The following is a 23256-nucleotide window of genomic DNA, read 5'->3' on the forward strand; positions in this document are numbered from 1 at the left end:
CTAAAGGCAAACAGGCTGTTCACTTTGCAAGGGGAGTTGCACTGTGTATGGAAAGCATACTGCATGAGACACAACATCACTTTGAAAGGAATAGCCAATCAAATGCAATGAAGATAAAAAAGTAGCATTTTTGCCTGCACATGATTGGATGATGGAATTCAGCAGAGCTTCACCATATTTACTAAGCTCTGAGGAAACATCACTTGTAACGTGCAGCAGCCTTTTTGCCTTTTGTAAATCAACCCTGTTGCAAACTTTGTAAACCCTATAGTCAAACTGCAGACTTAGGATAGCACAGAAATAAAAAAAAATGACCACAGTAAACATCAAACTAATAATAACACATCCTATGTCAAAAATGCTAAAGCACATAATCAGATCCATAAAAGGCGCAAATTAATAAGTGTAAAGTCCCTTAATGTAAGTGATCAGTACAAAGTCTAATAATATGAGTGTAAATATATAAAAGTGAAACAGTCGTAGCTCGCATACCTCCAAACACCGCTGTGTTTTTCCCATAAGCACCCAGTTGGTAGTAAACTCAACCACTCATTTAACCACTTAAACTAATAAGATGTACAAACAAAGCATTGGTAAATATACATTGATATTCACACTTGGACTGCGGTACACATCAGCGACCATCAGTATATTTGATATAGGATGTGTTATTATTCATTTTATGTTTACTAGTGTAATTTTTTTATTTATTGTCCATTTTTTTCATATTTTTTTTTTTTTTGTTTCAAAAATTTTTTTTTTATATATCCAGTAGGGGTTAGCACCGTCTTTAAAATTTTTATATATTTTATATTTCCTTGATATTTGCATAGCAACCAAGGTGTTATTTAAGGTTATATCCAACAGAAGATGCAGTGCTAATTAAACATGTATAAATGTGAATATCATTTCAAAAATAAATGAAAAAATACCAAAGTGAAAAAAAGAAAAACTAAAGCAAGGTCCCATCAAAAAACAAGTCCATAAACCGTGTCCATCAAAATGAGCAAATAGAATTGCAGAAAAACGATTGTGACAAAATCTTGTAAAACGAACCAAAGTGCTTCCAATCACCACCCAAAGTGTGTAGATAACCTGCTTACCATAAAGCGACACGTCATCACGTTCGTTTCTTCCAAGATGGTGGATGGGCGTACGACATAGGAAGTAGAGTGAGACCGATGGTTATATCGCAAACTTCGGCTGCTCTTTTGCTGATCGATGACTTCTTTCTTGTAAGTGCAATACCTATTTTTTATTAAATTTTAATACCGAACGTACTACACCATGGAAGTTCTCTTTGCTTTGTGTCTTTGAGTACTTACAGCAGCAGCGGGAGTCTTGGATATTCCATAAAGGGTTGAGGGAGACCAGATTTCCCTAAGGCTGGGCGAGACTGCTACGGTGGCCATCGCTTTCTGGTAAGCAGGTTATCTACACACTTTGGGTGGTGATTGGAAGCACTTTTGTTCGTTTTACAAGATTTTGTCACAATCGTTTTTCTGCAATTCTATTTGCTAATTTTGATGGACACTGTTTATGGACTTGTTTTTTGATGGGACCTTGCTATAGTTTTTCTTTTTTTCACTTTGGTATTTTTTCATTTATTTTTTAAATAATATTCACATTTATACATGTTTAATTAGTGCTGCATCTTCTGTTGGATATTTGCACTGTATTTGAAGTTTTTGTACTGGACTTTTTGATGCCAGCAGCTTTCTTGATATTTTTACCACATTGTTTAGTTTTAGCGCAGCGGTAGCCCTAGGGCTTTTCACCTATGTTATTTAAGGAAACTTTGGAGGACAACACTGATTTTTTTTTTTTTTACAGTTTAGAATAGCACAAAACTGACAACAGCTCAAAACCTAAATGTAAAGATTTCAGCACTTCATAAATGGCAGCTTTATGCTCCTTCCTGTCGAGAGCATTCTATTCATGTTTCAGATGCATAGGTTAAGATAACTGCTTGTCAAATATTACTAAAAAAATCCTTTGTGACAACTACTTAAAAAAATACTACCACTGATATAATTTTGCACGTGTAGTCTTTTTATTTGCAGTATTTTTATTTTTTTGCAACAGAGCTTTTATGTATTTAAAGATTCACATAAAAGCACATTGATTGTCATTGATTGTCATTTAATAAGTAATAGGAAAAAGTAAAAAAAAAAAAAAATCCCTTTTGTTAGATACCTTTACAAAAATGGAACAACTCTATATATGTAACAGCTTAGGTCTTTAAAGTATAAGGGTATAATGTAAATATTTGTGTAATGCATTTAGTAGATTTAGCAGCAGAGCTCACAGATAAAGATTCCCTTTTCAGCTTAGGAGAACATGAACCAGATATTTATTTTTTGCCTGCTGGTGGGGCTGTGCTCCACTGACCAACAGCACGTGATTCTAGAAGCCAGCACCAGGTGACTCCCCACAACTTTAGCATCTCTCTCATTAGTCCACACCTGCCACTGACTGTTAAAGTGACACTAAACTATGGTTAAAAACAACAAAATGTATTCAAGTATGTACAAAAGAAGAGGGACAATTTTGAAAAAACACAATATTTTTTACTTTTTGCTATAATAAATATCCAATTTTTTTTTTTTTTAACAAATTTTTTCCTCAGTTTAGGCCGATACGTATTCTTCTACATATTTTTGGTAAAAAAAAATTGCGATAAGCGTATATTGATTGGTTTGCGCAAAAGTTATAGCGTCTACAAAATAGGGGATAGATTTATAGCATTTTTATTATTTATTTATTTTTTACTAGTAATGGCGGCGATCTGCAATTTTTATTGTGACTACGATATTGCGGCGGACACATCGGACACTTTTGACACATTTTTGGGACCATTCACATTTATACAGCGATCAATGCTATAAAATTGCATTGATTACTGTGTAAATGTGACTGGCAGGGAAGGGGTTAACACTAGGGGGCGCTCGAGGGGTTAATGTATGACCTAAGGAGGTGATTCTAACTGTGGGGGGAGGGGACTGACTGGGGGAGGTGACCGATCGCTGTCCCTATGTACAAGGGACATGCCATCGGTCTCCTCTCCTCTCTGACAGGACGTGGATCTGTGTTTACATGCACAGATCCATGCTCCTGCTCTGTTACCCGGCAATCGCGGGTGCCCGGCGGACATCGCGGCCGCCGGGCATGCGCACCGGGTCCCGAGTGACGCAGCGCGCGCCCCCTAGTGGCTCGGGAGGGCGAGGACGTCATATGACGTCCTCCCAGAACAACAGAAGCCTCGTCCAGCCATCATATGACGGTGGGCGGTGGCTTAGTGGTTAAAAGGCTTTATATTACTGACTCTTAAGCATCCAGGTCCCTTAGCATTATGCCTGTTGCCCTGGCTATCCAGTCTTGAATTCTTAATGGCTAATTTCCAAGCCTATCCATTCTTGATAGTTCTCCGGCTCTGTATTTTGCCCTGCTAATTCTTCTCTGTCCCCTGTGCTGCATGCTACTATCCTTTGTATAAAGTAGTATATAGTTTGATTTTGCATTTAGTTGTTTTTTTACTTCCTCTAGTTTGCCTACACGTGTGTTATTGTTATGTTTCTTGTTCCATTATATGAGTAATCAAGCTCTCTATTACTTTATGCGTTTTTTTAAATGCAGTTACCCTTTTTGCAAAATGTTGTTGAACCTATTAATGTCTATGGTGTTGATTTACTAAAACTATAAAGTGCAAAATCTGGTACAGCTGTTTATGGTAGCCAATCAGGTTCCAACTTCAGCTTGTTCAATTAAGCTTTGACAAAAAGAAAAACCTGGAAGCTGATTGGTTTCTATGCAGAGCTGCAACAGATTTTGCATTCTCTAGTTTTATTAAATCAACCCCTATGTTCCTAATTTTCATGTTACTTTAGACCAGGGGTCTCAAACTGTCGGCCCTCCAGCTGTTGCGAAACTACAAGTGACTTGTAGTTTTGCAACAGCTGGAGGGCAGCCAGTTTGAGACCCTTGCTTTAGGTAGACTGGTTTATCTCCTTTTAAAATGCTTTAGTGGATTATACATTAAAATCCAACTTTGTCACTTAAAAAAAAAGAAAGAAAAGCTGCAACAGGTAGAACGTTCTGGCATATTGCGGGGTTAGGCCATCCTGAATGGGAAAAGCTGTGGCCTTTCACTATGATAGGCTACCTAACTGGCCAATAGGAATGCATAGGAGAAGAAGGGAGCAAGAATACAAGCTCTGCCACAGCAAGAAAGTGCTGTTTCAAAATGACCCTGCAGTCAGGTATGCAGCGAGAAATGTATGTTGCTACAGTTATGTGCAGGCATTTCCTTATGTATGCACTCTATACCTCCTAAAAACTTTATTTTTTTAAGTGATAGAATCTTTTTAAATATATACTGTATGTGAATGCTACTTGTAGTTTATTTATACAGGCCTAGATTTGCTGTAGAGCTACTTGGACATCTACACTTTAACTTGATTCATTAAATTCAAATATATCAGATTCTGTCAAAACATGTAAAATTTAGTAAGAGGAACTCAAAGCTGAACTCACCTCATTAATGAAGTCTCCAATATCACCAGGATGTGGAGCAGCAGACCGAACCGGGTACTGAGGCTCTGCGTGAATGGGTCTTTCATCCATGCGCCGTATTCCCACAGGTTTTATTGTGTCTGGTTCTAATGTGTCAGGCTGTTGCAGCTGGCTTAAATCATAATCCTTCAAAATAAAAATGGGTTGTATTAATATGACAAGTGTGGAAAAACAAAAACAATATACCAATGCCCATGCTCTGCTTATATTACAGAAAACATAAATAGTTTTCTAATGAAGCAATTATACACAATTATATCAGGCTTTTATGGAAATTTTACAATATGCTATAATCAAGCTTTCAGTGGATGTTCTGCGATTTTGTTATGAACAAATCACAAAATTGGTATAATGGAATTACTGAAATGCAGTGTTCGCGAAAGGTGTCATTTTAGGCGATAAAACACCTTGCAAGTTTCTGCAGCAATCAACACCTCTGAAAGAAAGTTAACTAATTTAGTATGTGTTAAATGCAAAGCCGTATTCATAGTTTTCTATAACATATAAGCTATAACATTTACTTTTCAACTTGAAAGTGGGCATCTACACTGAACTAGAGAATACTTAAACTGTCATCAGCTTTACTTTAAACTCATTTTAAATTTAATTAAAATTGGTTTTGATTTAAATGTTACCTCCTCTTAATTGTACAAAAATTGCAAGACATATTCCCCATATTTTAAAGGTGCATTTGTGTAACAACACAAAGCTCTTTAGTTGTGCAGTTATTGGTTGTAACAGTTGCTTTCAACTGAGACACTGGAGGAGATTTCCTAAAACTGGTGCACACAGAATCTGGTGCAGCCGTGCAAAGAACCAATCAGCTTCTAGGTTAGAGCCCTTGTTCACACTGAGGGTAGATTTGACATTGTGCAAGTTCAGCAGAACTCGCATAATTTCAAACCCGCATTTCAGTGTGAGGTTTGGGTGGCGATTTAAAAGACATCTGTGCGGGTTCATGCACAGATGTCTATGGAAATCACCCCCGGAGTCGCCAAAAGTAGTTACTTAGTTATATAGTAAGTGAGGCTGAAAAAAGACTCAATCTATCAAGTTAAACCTATGTGTGTGATTAAATGTCAGCATTACATTGTATATCCCTGCATGTTGCAGTCGTTCAGGTGTTTATTTAATAGTTTTTTGAAACAATCCATGCTCCCCGCTGAGACCACCGCCTGTGGAAGGGAATTCCACATCCTTGCCGCTCTTACAGTAAAGAACTCTCTACGTAGTTTAAGGTTAAACCTCTTTTCTTCTAATTTTACAGGAACTACTTTTGGGAATCAGTTTGGCACCGCAGAGTCGGCGTTGCACTGATTCAGGTGGTGCTGTTGCCAGCAATAGGCTCCGATTTGGCATGTGATTTGACATGTCACATCGCATGTCAAATCAGCCCTATGTGAACGGGGGCTTATTGTCAAAGCTTAATTGAACAACCTAAAATTTGAAGCTGACTATCCAATGCTGCACCAGAATCTATGTGCACCAGTTTTAGTAAATCACCCTCTATATGTACATTCATTTAACACAAATGGGCTAGTAGCACTCAAAGTTATGTGACAGTATTTCTGGCCAGATTTTGGGAAAATAAATAATAGATGGAAGCAAAATGACTTGTGTTGATGTAAGAGAATGCCCTCCCTTAAATTCATTTTATGGTGATGTCACCTGGTGCCTAACAGGTGAGGCATAAGAAAAAGCCAAGTTCTTCTACAGTATATGACATCTGCCTGTTAGAAAACAGAACAGTGGTCAGCAAGCAACTCACTATTGTTAAAGAGGTTGAAGGCAGATCTCGGTATGTTTCAAAGGCATACTGTATACCCTAACTAAAGAGAAAGTACATTGGAAAAGAAATACAGCATAATTGATAGACACATTGCTATAGGTTGAGTTACTAAAGGAAAATAAGCTGTTCACTTTGCAAGGGAATTTCACTTTAGTTTATAGAATAAGATGCAGCTTTGTTGACTTCAATCGCCCATTCAAGTGTATGCAAAAACACTTTTGTATTTTCCTTGCATATTATTGGGTAATCTTTGCAAAGTAAATTTTCCCCACATTAACTAAGCTAAGGAAACATTTCCATGCAAGGTGAAATCTCCTTGCAAAGTGAACAGCCTATTTGTCTTTAGTAAGTCATCCCCTATATATCATATTATTGGGGCAAGGGTCTATGACTACAACATCTTTGGTTCAGATATATGAGCTAGAATATACCCAAAGTATAAGCCTGGTTCAAGATATATACATATATGAGTTTGGCAGATACTCTGTCCAGTCATTCACTGGAGAATAATCAATGTTCTAGATTTTTTTTTTTGAGATGTGGGAACCTGCACTGGAATAGTATCTGGTTCTCGTATCACATATATGTGAACCGGGCCTAAAGAAGTCAAATATAATTTCTTTACCTGATCTTCCTCTCCTCCCCCTTCTTCATCATACTTTAATATGTTATCTCTGACATCATCCTCTGGGTCAATAAGGAGCTGTTTGACTTGCCTCTCCTTGTCCCGGCGCTTCATCCATACCACAAACATTAATACTAATGCTGAAAAATGAAAAGACATTTTTATAATCGGTGCAATACAAAAACGCCTGTAGATAAAATAACTGCTGATTGCAGTATGTGACTAAGGCACCAGCAGATTCATTTGATTTTCAAGAAGACTAATAGTAATACGATATTTGGCTTGTACCCATAATGAAATTTTCACCCAATTGTTTCCAAATCTTGCGCTAAACATATCTGATTTCTCTTGCAGACAAATTAAGTGAGGCAATTAGTTTAACTAAGGCCTTTAAATATTAAAATGCTTTAACTTGAACAAGTAAATCAATTTGCTTTCAACATCGGTTTTACCAACTGTAAAAAAAATCTGTAGAACACAAACAAGTGACTGTATATCAACTGTGCTGCAGATGTTTTACACAACTAAAAGTAACATAGTTTTGTGGAATTACAGGTGTTTGTCCAATGCACTCATATTCCTCACCTGTGGCAAATAAGTACATATCAAACTGGAAGTACAACTACTGTCCTTTACAGAGTGCTCCCATTAAAATTATTCTCACAGTAAAATCGAGCCAGTGACAAAAAGCTACCATGAGTGGGGTTGATTTACTAAAGGCAAATAGGCTGTTCAATTGCAAGGGAAGTTGCACTTTGCTAGAGAATTTTCCCAAGTTCTTAGTAAATGTGGTGAAATTTCTTTTTGCAAAGAAATTCCAATCACGTGCAAGAAAAATAAAAGAGCAGCATTTTTGGGTGCACAAGATTGGATAATGGAAGTCAGCAGGGCTTTACCTCATTCACTAAGGTCCAGGGAAAACCCCTTTGCAAAATGAACAGCCTATTTGTCTTTAGTAAATCAAATGCAATATATCTTGTTAGTGCATTCCTATCTGGCCTGTACAGTGTATGTAATACACTGTTTTGTAAAAGTCTGAGAGAATTTAATTCAAGAGAACCTTAAATTAGCAGCTGGTTGCTTTCTTTGTTTCTGATCCAGAAATAGAGCTTAATAATGCATTAGATATACATGGAATTAGTCTTAGCAGTAAACGGGTACCAGTACTGCTGCTGTTGTGTGATAGTTTGCTACTGTTTTCTGATCATATGTTATTATTCTAAAAGGCCTTTAGAATGGCTGTTAGAATACATACAAAACAATATCATCAATTTATTTACAAATATCAATTTAAAATGACATGCTTTTGCAAAATATTTTTTCAAATTTAAACATATTGGTTATGTGTAAGGCCCCTTTCACACATGAAGACCGTTTGTCCATTTTTCATACATCCGTTGACGGATGGAGAAAGGACATCAATGCATCTCTATGAAAAACAGATGTAAATGGATGATTATCCATTTACACCTGCTTCCGTCAACATCCGTTTTTTGGCACGGATCAAACTCTATTTTTTCCATTAACAAAAATTAATCGGACGAAAATCAGATCTAAACAAACAAACGGTCTGTTTTAGAATGAAAGAATGGCTCTGGGACTCAAGTGGTTAAGGACTCTAGCTGGTGGATGTAAAAAATTGATTTGCATTTTACTGAATTTTTCATACCCATTATCTCACGCCTGGATAACAGGGAATGATGATGGATCCTAGGAATCAAATGTTCTATATATTGCTTATCAATCTTAGTGAGTGCCAAAGTGCCAAATCGATATTATGATAAAAAAATTACATTTTGTCATTGGTAGACATATTGATGTACAAATGTTAAAGTAACATGTGCATGAAGACACCACAGAGAGCTACAACAAAATTACAATATACTGTATTTTGTGAAAATTACAGCATACGTTTTATTTTATTTAATTATGAAATTTTTATTGTCCATGAATCCCTACTCTCTTCCTAGCTCTCCTACTTTGCTCGGAAAAGTCTCCAGACAGCCCTGTATTCAAACAGCAAGCAAAGAAAGATTTACACAAACAGAAAATGTATTCTCAGAATAAAATATTAAGCAGAGCTCACTTGGTTTGTTGAGTCACAAAACTAAAACAATTATTTTCCCAAAATACATGACATGTATTGAGAAGATGCCAGGTCCATTGTCACCTACACAGTAATCCATGGGGTACTATGGTAAAAGTGTAGCATTTTATAAGTATGTATGTGCTTTGCAGATGGTTGCTTAGTTTTCAGGCTTTGCTATGTTTGTGTCTGTTTGGGAGCTGTAGCAGCAATGTTCATTTCTTTTGTGATGTATATGGTAAACCTCATTATCGTTTGGGAAATATTATAATTATTATTTATTAATATTATTACTCTCACAAAATATTAGACAGGGCTTGTTCAGTTGCATTGAGGATAAGCTGTAAGATACATCCAGCCCAGCCCCAATGCATAGACAATCCAAAATGCCTTGTTTTCTTATGCGGTCAGTTCACAGCAACAGGTGTAGTACTCTTTTTTAACACAGCGAGTGGTGATGCGAACCACCACATCACAGCCGTTCTGCAGTCAATGCAATTGCATTGAAATTGCATTCTAATAAAGTTAAGTAAAAAAAAAAGGAAACAGAATGACATATTGGGATTGGTGATTGGTTTTTTACAGCGCACACCAGCAGCCGTGTGTTCAGTGCAGCTCGCTGGTGTGAAAAAGGCCAAACAGTAAACACAAATCACCTTTTTTAAGCAGGCCTCTAGAATACCTAAATTAATCCCAAAATAACATTATTTATTAATTTTGAGAGGAAGACTTACGGTGTATGTGTTTTAATATATCAGAATTTCTATTTTGTGTCTGTGAAAAGTTTTTGAGGGGAAAAAAATGAGACAAGCCTAAATAACTTTCAAAATAATAAATGATCCAGCACTACTAGTAGTAAAACTCTTACGAATTACCGAAAAGAAGAGAAAGTATATTTCTGAACTTAAGGGCATGAACATAATATTGTATGTATGTGGGTACCGAGAAAGCGATCCCTTAAGTCCTCTTCTGGGGTCCAACGCTGTGCACTCTTCCTCTTCCCTGAGTGCCCCCTCAGCAAGCCGTGTGCTGGGGGGCATCCGTGTGGGTGTGCTCCCGCTGAACCAAGCTGTGTGCATCCATAGACACACACAACACAGCTTGGAGATGCCTCTGCTCCCTCCTCACAGGATCTGACTGACAGCGGTAGGAGGCAATGGCAGAAGAGGAAGAAAGAATAGCGCTGCTGCAGACAGGCACAGAATTGGATCGAGAGAGGGCTCAGGAGGTAGGTGTCGGGGGGGGGGGGGGGCAAATAGTGGAAAATTTTTACCTTAATGCAGGGAATGCATAAAATGTTTTGGCCTAAGAAACATTTCAAGCAGTTAAGCACAAATCAATGCTCCCTGTAATCTACGAAACAGGTCTTCTATATTGTGGCAAAAATGTTAGGATAGGTAGAAACCATATTTTTTTCTTCCAATTATAAAGATTTTTGTGTGTTTTGACATTGCTACGTCTAAATGTTATTCTAGTTGTATGTGCCTTGGTGCTGCCAACATAGGATAATTATCAAATTAAAGAGGAACTCCAGGCAAACAGTTAAATACACAGATGAAATACATGTAAGGGAGCTGGCTTCTTTACCTGACATAGGTCTTGTATTTCTGTAAATCTAGTCCTGAGAAGCACAGCTAGGTGGATGAGACCACCAGTTAAGAAATGAAGTAGTGTCCTCTTTCCACCCTGCTGACTGAACAGTGAAAGAGCAGTAGCAAACTGATAAGGTCATCCTTTGCTTTCTCTTCCTACCAGCACATTCCTTGTCAACATATTAAATGCAGCACACCTAAGTAGCTTTCAAATCTGCCCCTTCTCTCCCCGTGTTGCTGTACAGGGGATGTCAAGAGGCGGATATCAAATCAAAATAAACTTACAGTTAAAAAATGCATTTAACGTAGAACTATAGGCAAAACTTTTTTTTTTTTTGGAAAGCGTAAGGGAGGGTTATAACCCCTGTCAGTTTGCTATCTGTGTCCCATTGAGAAGATTTACCTTCACCTCCTGTCCCATAGCCAAAACAGGAAGTGAGAGTAAATCCCTGCAGATTAAGGAAATCCCTTGGGGCCACCCAATTCATGAGAAGTAGTGTTCCCCTCTATTACTGTTCTGGGGACAACCAAAAATTTGGGATTACCTTTTACATTCAGTGGTAATGGTAAATAGAGCAAATACAGAGAGTGATTGTTCCATCTGCTAAACTGGGCCAAAAATATGTAGGACCTTTCAAGGTTTCTGCTCAAATCAATCTGGTCACCACTCTATCCAAAACTAAAAAAAAAGTTTTTAGTTAGTAATTTAGTTATACTTAATGATTCATCGAGGAATACATGGTTGCATTCATTTAGGCCTTTTGCATCTATTTGGAGTTCAGCTTTAACATGTGAAAAACCTAGGTGTCAAAGATTCAGCATCTCATGTTCACCATTTTATAACACATTTTTTTTCTTTCAAATGCTAAGATTTTAACATCAGTCAATAGTAAAAAATGAGGACAAGTGTTTGAATTTTTAACATTAGTAGGGTAATCAGTGTTCTTAATATAAAATGCAGTACGCTGTCTATTTTACAATGTATTATAAAGAAATCTTATGAATAAACCAAAAAGAAAGAATATCCAAAAGCCTGGTCTAGCCTCAACATACATGACACTGACTGAATCTTTATGAGTTATACTATATGACTTGTAGGAGGAAAACTTTATTAAGAATACTAATACTAAGGCAGATAAGGCTGCCTTGTAAATAATCAATAAAAGCCTTATGACCCCAGAAATTCCTCATTTGCACTGTAATGCATGTGCAAAGTGTTTACAGCCTCTAGCACCACTGATTCTATGTCAGACAGGGTATGCAAGCTGAAGCTGGGGTCTGCTTCAGGCTAGCCATCATTCTCTATGAGAAAGCCTGAGGCAGACCTACCTGACATTCATTACAGGATCAGCAGTGCTTGAGGTTGTAAACTCTCTGCACTTGTCTTTCAATGCAACTGGGAACTTCGGGTTGGACGTTACTTATTTATTGTTTACAAGGCATCACACAGAAAGCCTGGGACTGTCTCGTTGTTTTTTCTTAAACACACATGTGGGGATTATTTACTAAAACTGCATGGTGCAAAATCTGGTTCAGGTCTGCATAGAATCCAATCAGCACTCAGGTTTTATTGTCAAAGCTCAATTGAACAAGCTAAAAGCTGATTGGCTACCATGACAGTTGCACCAGATTTTGAGTGCTCCAGTTTTAGTATATCTCCCCCATGGTCATAATTTAAGGAACCCAGAAGAGTTTTCACATTGCACTGTGCTCATTTTGACCTTTCAGACAGTCATTTTTTTACATTCAATTTAGTAAGTACTTTTATAATTGTATGTAGGATTAAAATGGTATCAGATTATAACTTATTCTGTAACTTCCATGTTTTTATTTTATATTGTTCCCACTGTATTTGACTTTTTATCAAGCACTAAATATTGGTAACTAGTGCTGAGACATTGCTTTAAAATGTGCCGCAGTTCTCTATCCCAACTCTATTTTAAAATTGCATCTTGTTAGAGTGAGTGCATGAAACCCCTGCAAACACAGGGCTGAAACTGCTGCCTGCAGTCTAGTGCTAACTCATGGAGCTCCTGGGTTTTCACATTGTGGTTACAAGGTGGGTACCATCATATGTAAGATCATAGGAGTTCCAATTGTGAGATCCTGTGGCCTCCTGCCTAGCAGCATTAGGGTTGTCAGTTCTAATCACAACCACGGCACTACCTGCCTGGAGTTTGTATGTTCTCCCTGTGCCTGTGTGGGTTTCCTCCAGGTACTCCAATTTTCTTCCCACACTCCAAAGACATGCTAGTAGGTTAATTGGCTCCTGTCTAAATTTTCCCTAGAATGTGTATGTATAAATGGGAGTTAGGGACCTTAGATTATAAGCTCCTTGAGGGCAGGGACTGATGTGAATGTACAGTATATGTGTAACGTGCAACATAAATTGAAGTACCTGTGATAAAATAAATAAAATAAAAAACACACACTAATAGCCCCTCCAAATTAAACTTCAGATCCCAATGAATACACTGGTTACCTCAAGGCCTCAAGCACTTGGACTTTAATTCATTTCAGTGGCCAGAATAAAATTCTGGCCTTTAAAATGAATTAACGCTCAAGGGCTAAACGCAGACTTAGACACAATTAGATGCCTTTAGAAATGTCAAGTGTTTTTACTGTCAAACCTCTGCTGCTCCTGAATGCATTGGCTGTGGGTTTTTTTTTCCCGTCTCTAAAAGCCCCTGCCCCTAAACGCCTCTAAAAGCCTATGAGTGCATGGACACATAGGCTACCATGCAGGGCCTTTAGAGGCAGGGAAAAAAACCCACCAGATGCCCCTAGAAGCAGCTGAAAAAACGTATAGTGTGCATAAGGCCTTAGGGTGCCTGAGAAGGCCTGAAAGATATATCTTCATTAGTTTTTTGATTGCATATCCACATAAACAATACCATCAAACCAATTTCCTTTTACTCAAACCTGACTCATTTTTATCTTAGTGCTACTCTGACAACTATGCAAATTATGTTTACCTGTGTCGCAATTAATCATTGAAGACCCATTCCCACCACTGCTGCTTTCTCAACGCGAGCCCAATGCAATAACATGCCCAAAAGCATTGTTTTCCATGGACACAGTTCACAACAATGTTACAGAGCTAATGTATCATCAATGCAATCAATGCGTTAAAAAATGCACCTCAATGTAAAGCAATAATCAAAAAAACAGCAATGTAATGCTATAATAAAAAAAACAGATGTCTTCGCACGTGAACTCAAGTGTACTTAGTTTGTCAATGCATGCTAAATGCAAAGGAAGTGGCGTGAATCAAAAAAGCAAAAAGAAAGTTATGGTAAATTCACACTTTTATGATGAATATCTGGGGCTGCAATATCTTTATCTAATTCTCACTTTTTCTTGCTAATTAAAACTAGTTACAGTATTTAAAAAAAAAAAAAGATTCATAATATGCTTCAAATAGATATTCCAAATGTATTTGGTGTAAAGTCCACACACACACACACACACACAAACACATTGCATTATTATTCTTCCTGTGAGCTTTCACATACCCTGTTTTCAATACTCCGCTTAGTAGCTAGTTTATTTATTTTATGTAGGTTTACAAAGTTGCCAGATTATAACTAATGTCTTTCAAATGACGCACATCATATATCTTTTGTTGCTATCCAATGAGAAGTGTACTTACTGAGCAAAATGATGATACACAGTAGAATTGCAATGATTGCTCCTGTTCCAAGGCCAGTTCCAATAATGGGGGCAACTCCACTACAATACCCATTCATGTCACAAGAACAGACTTTTACACGCAAGTACGAAGTGTTTGACATGGAAGGATTTCCTGAATCTGTGATCTGTATTGGGATGGTATAGATTCCGTCATCAAGAGATCCGATTTTCAGACTGAGCTGCGCATGGTCACCTGCTCATAAAAAAAAAAACAAACAAACAAACACAATTTTTTTTATAATAACTGCTATTGCATTATAATTAATAAAAATACGCTTTCACCTATTTTTAAGACCAGCTAGGGCAGTTTATCAACTATTTAGATATTCTGAGGTGCGAGTATCAGTTCTCCCAAAGCTTAACCTGTGGAACATTCATGTTCTCTATCTGCTGTAATTTAAAGCTGGCCATGTATGGATCGAAATTCAGTTGTTTGAGCAGGGATCGGCTGAATTTCAATCCATATCCATGTATGGGCAAGGTGGTTGTACAAAAGTCGAATTACTGATCGACTGCTGTACAACCGCCCTTTCATATTTTCCGTGCTCAATGAGTGCTGCAGGCTATAGCCTGCAATGCCGATTAGTGTATTCTGATGGCGGGGAAGTCTCCTCGCTGTCAGAATACAAACAGGAAAGATTGCTCCATCCACCTTGAATGTGTGGATGGGGGAATATGTTTTTTTTTTCATTCAACACACTTGTTAAACAAAACAAAAATACAACTGACTAATGTACAGTATGGGCTAATTAAAGCTGTGTGAAAAGCTTTAAAGAAAGGTACAGGGTTTTAATTTGAACAAAACCTTGCTAAGCTGTGCAGACCAAGGTTTGCTTTGCATTGCTATGAGTCACATTTTTATAAATGTAGCATGCCTTAATTGGTCCTATTCCATCTGCTCCTATTCTTTTGCTGGTGTCAATGGTAACACATCACAAGTGTAGGTCATGCATTTACAATGCATTCAACATGCTTTTAAGGTGTTTCTACCACAATGATCTTGTGGAAAGTAATGTGCCTTTATAAGTAACACCCAAAAGTATCAAACTAAATTGCAAACTAAAATATATCCTACATAAAACCTGTGCTTTGCCCCCCCCCCCCCCCCCCCAGCAGCCCTTGCCTTTCCTTCACTCTCCCACTGCTCCATTAAGGTGCTAGAGGCAAAGAAAGTACTTCTGGGTATATTTAGCTTGCTCCATTGCGTGCACTGGGCCAATCCCCAAGCAGCCATTCTAGCTTACACAGGATAGCTTCTCCTGCACCAGATAGCTGATCAAGGCAGTGGGAGGGACAAAGATATGTGCTGCAGGGGAAGGTTGTATTAAAGCAAACCTGTTATTTTACTCTGCATATGTAAAGCACAAGTTAGCTTACAACATAATCTAAGGTTTGCTTTAAAAAGCAACAGGTTACCTTCTTTATATGACTTTCCCTTCATAATTACCCTTAGAAAACAAATGCAAAAAAAAAAATCATCCTCCCACTTCTGCAAATAGCATGAACAATTGCAAATACCAAAACTGTATTAGAAAGCTAAAGCACATAAAAGATATTGTGTAACTGTTCTTTTGTATATTTTTATATAAAAAAACACTACTTTTATACCAGCTATAATATTCCCCTGTAAAATGCACAGTACATTTCTATATAAACCTAAGCAAATATTTTGTAGATAACAAAACCAACTAAAAAAGCATTGCACATAATATCTCTTGCCAAAATGCTAACAATAGCAAGTTATTTTTTCCAGCATTGCTTACAAATTTTACATAAAAAAATAACAATGACAGGTAACAATGCAATCAACAATATTATAGTTTGCAGCATTAAACAGCTGTGGGAAGAAGTGCAATTGGAGCAGCAGGCTTCATTTGTCCAAATTAATAAAACTAGTCTTATAGACAAAGCTTGAGCACAAAATACTTCCCTGATTAGTAGCATTTACCTATGGTTTGACGTAGGAAGAACCGTACAACTGTTTTTTATTTATACTACTGCAGGGGACCTTCACTTATTAAAGTTAGCAGGTGTTTGCTTCTTTTTTGCCACGTTATGGTACTAAAGTAATCTTAGAAATCATATTGTACTTACTGAAAGTTATTGTGTACTTAAAATATTACATATTTGAATGAATGGATACACAGTGACAATACAATATTAGCAGCGGGAAAGTGAGAAAATAAAATGATTCACTTGCATAGGGTCAGTAACTTGTAGAAGCAAAAGCAGTGAAAGTTACTCAGAATAACACCATTTGCTCATCAATGTGCCCATGACCATGGCTGCTTTAACACAACACTCGGCAATGGAAACAAGAAGAAAAATTCCTGCAGCATCTTCTAATGAAACACATGTGAAATGATAAGAATTACAGGTGTGAAGCCAACTTTAGTGGAACCAGCTTCCGTGTGAGTATTGGTAGAATACACTGAACGCAATACATGAGTCCCAGCTCTTATTAGGATAGGCAATCTAGACTGAACCGGTTGCATACATTTGGGACATAACATTGTAATATAAAAGAGGAAAAACTGACATCCTGAAAGTTCCCTCTGTGGATTTTGTACCAATTTTATCATGAGTATTACCTACTGTTTAAAGTACATCAGCAGCCAAAATGTATTTTTTTTTTTACAAAGCAATCATAAAAGCCAGATAAGGTATGTAGTATACGATTTCTGCTTCAGTTATAATACCATCTAACAATAACTAGCCCTTGTTTTTTAACATGTCAAAGTAAACCACGTCAGATAGCCCCATGTCTTTAAAGCATGTGCGTGCTGTATTTTGAATAAATTATCAAAGAAGAATGTTATAATACAGTTAAAACACTCAATGTTACATGTATGCAACCTTTCATAAAAGTAATTTACTTAAAAGGGGGGATGGGGAAAGTATTTATATCTTTGACCATAAGTCAGGCTGGTCGATAACAGACACAACATGTCGGTGTCACATCTGAAAAAGAAGCTGTAAAAAGAAACAATGATTAAGGCAGGCTAAGCTATGCTTACCATTAAGCCGCGTTATTGTCCAGTTTTTTTTAATGTCCATTGGGCTATATGGGAGCTCAAAGATGAAAGGCCCTGCGTTGGGATTGATGTCAGCATCTATCGCTGTAATATTGATGGCATTTGGATCTGGTCGTTCACAAATTTCCACCTCTTTTGGGAAAACCTGTGGGGCATTGTCGTTTATGTCCAGCAAATAGATTTGTAGAGTGCCTGTGCCACTCATTGGGGGAACACCTATTTAAAACATAATTCACACAATTATAAATAGGCATACTATACTTTATGTTGCTTGATTCAACAACAAAAAATGGATATACATTAAGCTCAGGTTGGCTGTATGTGTATCTGATGGTTCAAAACATTTGACTCACAAGTCAAGCTTTTAGATCTGACAACAACTGTAGCAGTCATATAGCTAGAGATATGGGGTCCCAAGAGTAGCCACCACACTCTATGTGTGAGTGAAATGCCCAGAAGCTCATCCACAAAGAAATCCAAAACAGGTATAGAGGCATCCACAAATCTCACAGCAGAGATAAATTAAAACAACAGCGTTTTGATTGACGATGTTTCTGTGGAGTTAAGTCCATCTTTCGCTAAACATTACGAGGGCCTTAGATTTGTTGGTCTTTTAAAATATATAACGTTAATGTAGGGTTTGTATTGTGCAGTGTTGCCCTTTTTGCTGATGAAATTTCCGTACTGCTCAGAATACTGAAAATCTCTTTACACATCTCATAAAAGAGTGTTGTTAAATCCATAGGTTTTAATAGAAATCTGAAAAGGATTTGAGTCCCAATAACCCTGGCATAAAGTATAAGGTCAACCACTCAAGAAACATGACATGAAACATTTCACAACTATACCAAGACTGACCTAGGATTCTGAAACAAACTTTCTCTGTCATTTTCTGAAACTAATTTAGCACCAAGCTCTACCAGTTTCTGCCCAAAACAGCTATGTGCTCTAGGATCCTTGCATTTATTATGTTGAGTATTATGATGAAACATCAGTTTCTAATTAATGACTAAATTATGCATAGGCCTAAATGCAATGTTTAAAGAAAATGCAATCGCATAAAACTTTCCCCATGATTTTGATGGCTAATGAACTTATGGTAGTAAAAACAGAAAAGTGATTACATGGTACCCTTTTGAGAAATATACTACACATGTAGAATAAAACAGAAGTAACATATTATGAATTGAATGTGTTGTCTGCAATAACTACCCAGATTTAATTATTCTAAGAAAACAAGAGCAAGCATCTGATTGGCCGGTAAAAAGAAACACCCTTACTTGTCATTAGCTTTTATAACTGAGGTCCCAAATGTCAATTATAAAGATATTTTATTTTATTTTAGACTCAAGCATGTGTTTATGCACCTGAACCTGATTGGTTGTCATGCACAGCTGCTCCAGCTTTGATAAATTCCCTCCAACAAAACCTCAATGGAAACTGTTAATAACATACATATAAGTATGTTTACATGTCGTACTGTTATTTTCAAAAAAGGACGCAAACAGCTAAAATGAATTAACATGTCATTAAAGAGGAAGTAAACTCTGGTATATATATATTTTTTTTTCCTTCCCTGCAAAGTAAAGGCATAATATGCTAGTATGCATCGCATACTAGCACATTATGCTACACTTACCTGCAAACGAAGCGTGCGTCATCCCCGCTGGAGGCCGCATCCTTCTTCACCCATCTTCCTTCTGGGGCCGCAGACTTCAGCTGTGTGACTGGCTGGAGCCGCGTGACGTGCGGTCAAGGAGTTCTGAAGAAACGGCACTGGCGGTCGTTCCTTCAGAGCGCATGCGCCGATAAATATACAATAAATATCTCCTAAATGGTTATTCTAGGCTTACCTACAGGTACAAATAATACAGGAAGGTTTACAACCTCTTTAATTAGTACTTATTGCAAACACATAATCAGATTTGCTGTGTTCCACAAATATGGGATGTAGGCCAAATTCATAGCTGTAAACATATCCAACATAATTACATTATAATATTATGTAAACAAAAGAAAGGTAAATATCAGTTTCTGTTGAGAACTTACCACTATCAGTTGCAAGAAAAGTTGCATTGTACATGTTGTTTTTTACATACATGGATTCCCTATCCAAAACAGCAATTGTTGTTATCTGTCCATTTACAGGGTCAATTTTAAGCCAGTTTCCAGGGTCTGATAGTTTTGCATATCTAAGAATAAAAATATTGGCTATGATTAGTAGACATCACTTCTAATATTTTTTAGTAGATTCTTATTCCAGCTGATGGAAAACAAAACGCAATGAAGCAAATTGTTTGCACCAAGCACAAAACTAGAATGTTAGTTAGGGTAAACCTGTGGCATTATTTGATGCAATAAACTAAGAACTACCTGTATATCTAGTAGCTGACATTAAATATCACCAGTGCTACTCTTTCAAATTCACTGCAGCCAATTGTTTCAAAGTAGCTTTACAAAGTTAATGTAGGATTGTTATGTGGTCTAAACAAATTATAACATTTCACAACAGTCTAACATACTGTATAAAGAATGTGGTCAAGGAGGATTTTTTATTTTTTTACTTTTTAAATTCATATGCATTCACTGTATGTTAAAGGAGCTGTATACTGCTTCCCTTTTGTGCTATTCTACTGAAATCCCAGATATTAGACAACAGGCATCTAATGTCTATGGATAGATCTAAAAAAAAAATACATGACTGGAATGTAAGCTTTAGAACTAATTGTACATGTAAACACATCTTAAAATTGAGCAAAAAGCATTCACATTTCTCTTTTAAGTGGAAGAGAAGTAGAAAATGCCAGGAGGTACAGTTTTTGTAGAGTTTCTTTTGGTAGAACACACTTTGCATTAAAAAAAAAAAAAAAAAAAAAAATTGCTTATTACAATCAATCTTTTTTGCTTTGTACATGACTTGTAGCACATGCAGGGGTGTACGCTATTGGTACATTTTGGCATCTGTACTGAGCTGAGAGTACAGGCTGGGCCAGGATAATATAATTTAACTTCAGTACACATGCATAACAGGTACATCATTAGTGGCCATCCAATGGTGGAAGAGAGAAGATAGTGGGACACAAATCAAATCCAAAAAAGAAGGCAACAACAGTGACCAAGTGACAAGAGAGAGGGATGTAAGATGTAAATTTGCCATAATGTGAACCTAGTCATGCATATTTACACATTGTGGCAAGTTCTCCTGGGTCCCCCAAATTCAGTTCAATTTTAGCACCTCTACAATGCTGCTCTGCCTACAGATTCATCACAGCTTTCAACAGAATCATAATGCGTGACATAATGAAAAGGCAGGAACCCAGATACTCAAATACAACCTGATATACCCTCCCAACAGGTGATTTAGGTACCTACATCAGAGGAAAAGGAAGGAGAGTTCCAATATTTCAGGCATATGTGCAATACATGTAGTTGTGCCTTATGAAACACGGACTCCTCTGCTATGTCCCTCTCTGATCAGTTTTAGTCTTTATTTCTACTGGATCCAGTATTTTCCTAATTTTGTAGTTTAGCACTGCTGCTGTTCTTTTAGACTGCTTAAGTGACCAGTAAATTTATACACTCTGGATGGGGAAGGGGGGGGTGTTGTAGCTGAAGAAGCCTAGCTATGAAGCCAGGGAAAGTATGATCCTAGTAACAAGAGAAGTATGGTCAAAGCTTTTTTGGTTATACTTCTCTTGTGGGTCACAGGAGTGCACTTGTGCTCTCCTGTGACCCAGAATCAGCTGACAGTGGGCTAACATCTGCTGACGGCTGATTTCACATAGCCACTCCAGGCTCTGGAAGAATCTCAACCGTATTGTTGGGATCCACTCAGCTGTCTAATTACCAGCTGGCTCTGGCTTTAAGGAAATGGATGAGAGCCAAGCCAACTGTGCCTGCCCCCTCTTCAGGTCAGTGCTCCAGTGCGAACTAGAGGGGCAGAGCAGCAAGTGAAGACTGACAGTCACTGCTCTCTGCTCCAGGAAGACCAAGAATTGCTCGATCAGCATTCATGTGGTCACCCAGTTCTCAGTCTCAGAGCTGGCACGAGACAGCTGCAGAATAACGCTGATGCTGCAGCATGGAAGTTTGTATGTATGCTTGTTTGCCCACACTTCTCCTTTAAACTAATTTAGAGAGTAGCACACAATATACTTTTCTACATAATACAAGTAACAAAAAGCATCCTCTGCTGTTAGTTGCTACATACAATGTTTATTTTTGAAAGTTTAAAATATAAAGAGCTCACCATCCAGAAATACTGGAGAAAAACAGAGCTAGGAGTAATTAAGTAGGACAATCTAATTATCTGTCCATTGATGTGTGTGAATCACTCTTTATCAATGACTTTAGTTTGAGTAAAAAGACAAAACAAACAGACTAAAACAAAATGACAAAAATATCAATATCAAGTCAATGCATATTGGCTTTAGAAAATGCGTGGAGCCAACGGTGACCTTCTGAAGTGGAAACCAAATTATTTAATAACAGAAGTTTTAAGAGAAAAGAAACTTGGAGTTTACCTAATTGTCTGCTGCAGGTAACGGTCTGGATCTTGAGCGTTAAAAGTTACAAGTACATTTCCTGGAAGCAGACCTTCTTCCTGACGCACAAGCTTAGGGTTTGCGGTAAAGTAGGGACTCTCATTGACATCAATGATAGTAATGGAGACAGTGGCTGTTGACTGAGGAGGGTGATGAATGCCCTTAATTAAAGGCACTTGGTTTTCTGCAGCTACTGTCAACACAAACATCCTGTTGGTTTCAAAGTCAATTGGCTAAATGAAAAAAATAGAAATGAAATGTAGGTTAGAAAGTATAACTGATTAGAAGGACTGTAGAAAACTATCTGCACAATGCTCAGCTTAAAATAAATGTAAACCCTGCCTCTTCATTTAAAAAGGATGAATGCTTCACATTTATTTGACCTTTCTTGGCTTTTTTTATGCTTTTGGATAGCTTTCATATCTGCCAGGCTGAGGCTGTTGTGTAGAGATATTAACAAATGTATGTAATATTGACATAAAAGCACACACACACAGGTTGGACTTGATGGTCTTTTTTAAACCTCACCAACTATGTTACCTATGTAATTATGTAAGTACAGAATAATTACTCTGTACTTTACTGCCCTTGCTTTATAGCTTATTACAACCTTTGGGTCTGCAGTAATTACAGAAACATAGGTAAAACTTGTATTCACACAATATGTGGACAATTAAGGGCAATGTAAAAAGTATGTATGGATATTTTTTATCATTTCATAATTCAGTGTATCTTTGAAGTTTGATCACTTTCCATTCAGTTAACACAAATATCAACAGAGGTTCTATTACAGATAAACTTTGTCTGCATTAGTGGCAGGCAAGTACTAAAATGCACTCTCATATTTTCCTTTTAAATTAAATTTGCCTTAAAGTAACATAAACAATAGATTTTTTTTAAAGTTCCAACTTACTTTGACAACAGTCACCAAACCATCATTACTGTTTGGATCTGTTCTAATGGTAAAACGTCCTGTGGCATCACCACTGACAATTTTGTATACTGTGTTCCAGGCATTAGTATGTGGCTGGTCTTTGTCCGTTACGGTAAGGTTTGCTACTACAACATCAATTCGGTTTTCAGGCACTTCTCCATAAAACTGAAAAAGGAAAAAAAAACATACTTTACAGAAAATGCTGAACAGCTTCTGTAATATTTACATATTCATGTAATCAAAAAAATAACCTAATAAAATGGCTTGTGATTATTATTGGAAGAGGTATTAATTGACTGTCATTGCATGGCATTGTCATGCGCTCTTATCTTCTTGGAACAGTGCATTGTCTCAGAACTAATGCCTTACTTATCTCATTCAGCAGG

General features: G+C 37.2%; 1 protein-coding gene across 2 annotated transcripts in view; it reads right to left on the reverse strand.

Annotated features, from left to right (window-relative positions):
* Positions 1-23256, reverse strand: part of CDH2 (cadherin 2) — a 425329-nt gene that overhangs the window by 15904 nt on the left and 386169 nt on the right. Inside the window, exons 9-15 of one of the 2 annotated variants that reach the window (XM_073631511.1) lie at positions 22850-23035; positions 21916-22169; positions 19442-19584; positions 17375-17608; positions 14317-14553; positions 6987-7126; positions 4534-4698 (exon numbers count right to left, since the gene is read on the reverse strand). In XM_073631511.1, the coding sequence (XP_073487612.1) occupies positions 4534-4698; positions 6987-7126; positions 14317-14553; positions 17375-17608; positions 19442-19584; positions 21916-22169; positions 22850-23035 (1359 nt within the window). The remainder of the gene's footprint in view (positions 1-4533; positions 4699-6986; positions 7127-14316; positions 14554-17374; positions 17609-19441; positions 19585-21915; positions 22170-22849; positions 23036-23256) is intronic. The other variant, XM_073631512.1, reaches the window with a different exon arrangement.

This window comes from Aquarana catesbeiana, linkage group LG05, assembly GCF_042186555.1.
Source record: "Aquarana catesbeiana isolate 2022-GZ linkage group LG05, ASM4218655v1, whole genome shotgun sequence".
NCBI classification, from domain to species: domain Eukaryota; kingdom Metazoa; phylum Chordata; class Amphibia; order Anura; family Ranidae; genus Aquarana; species Aquarana catesbeiana.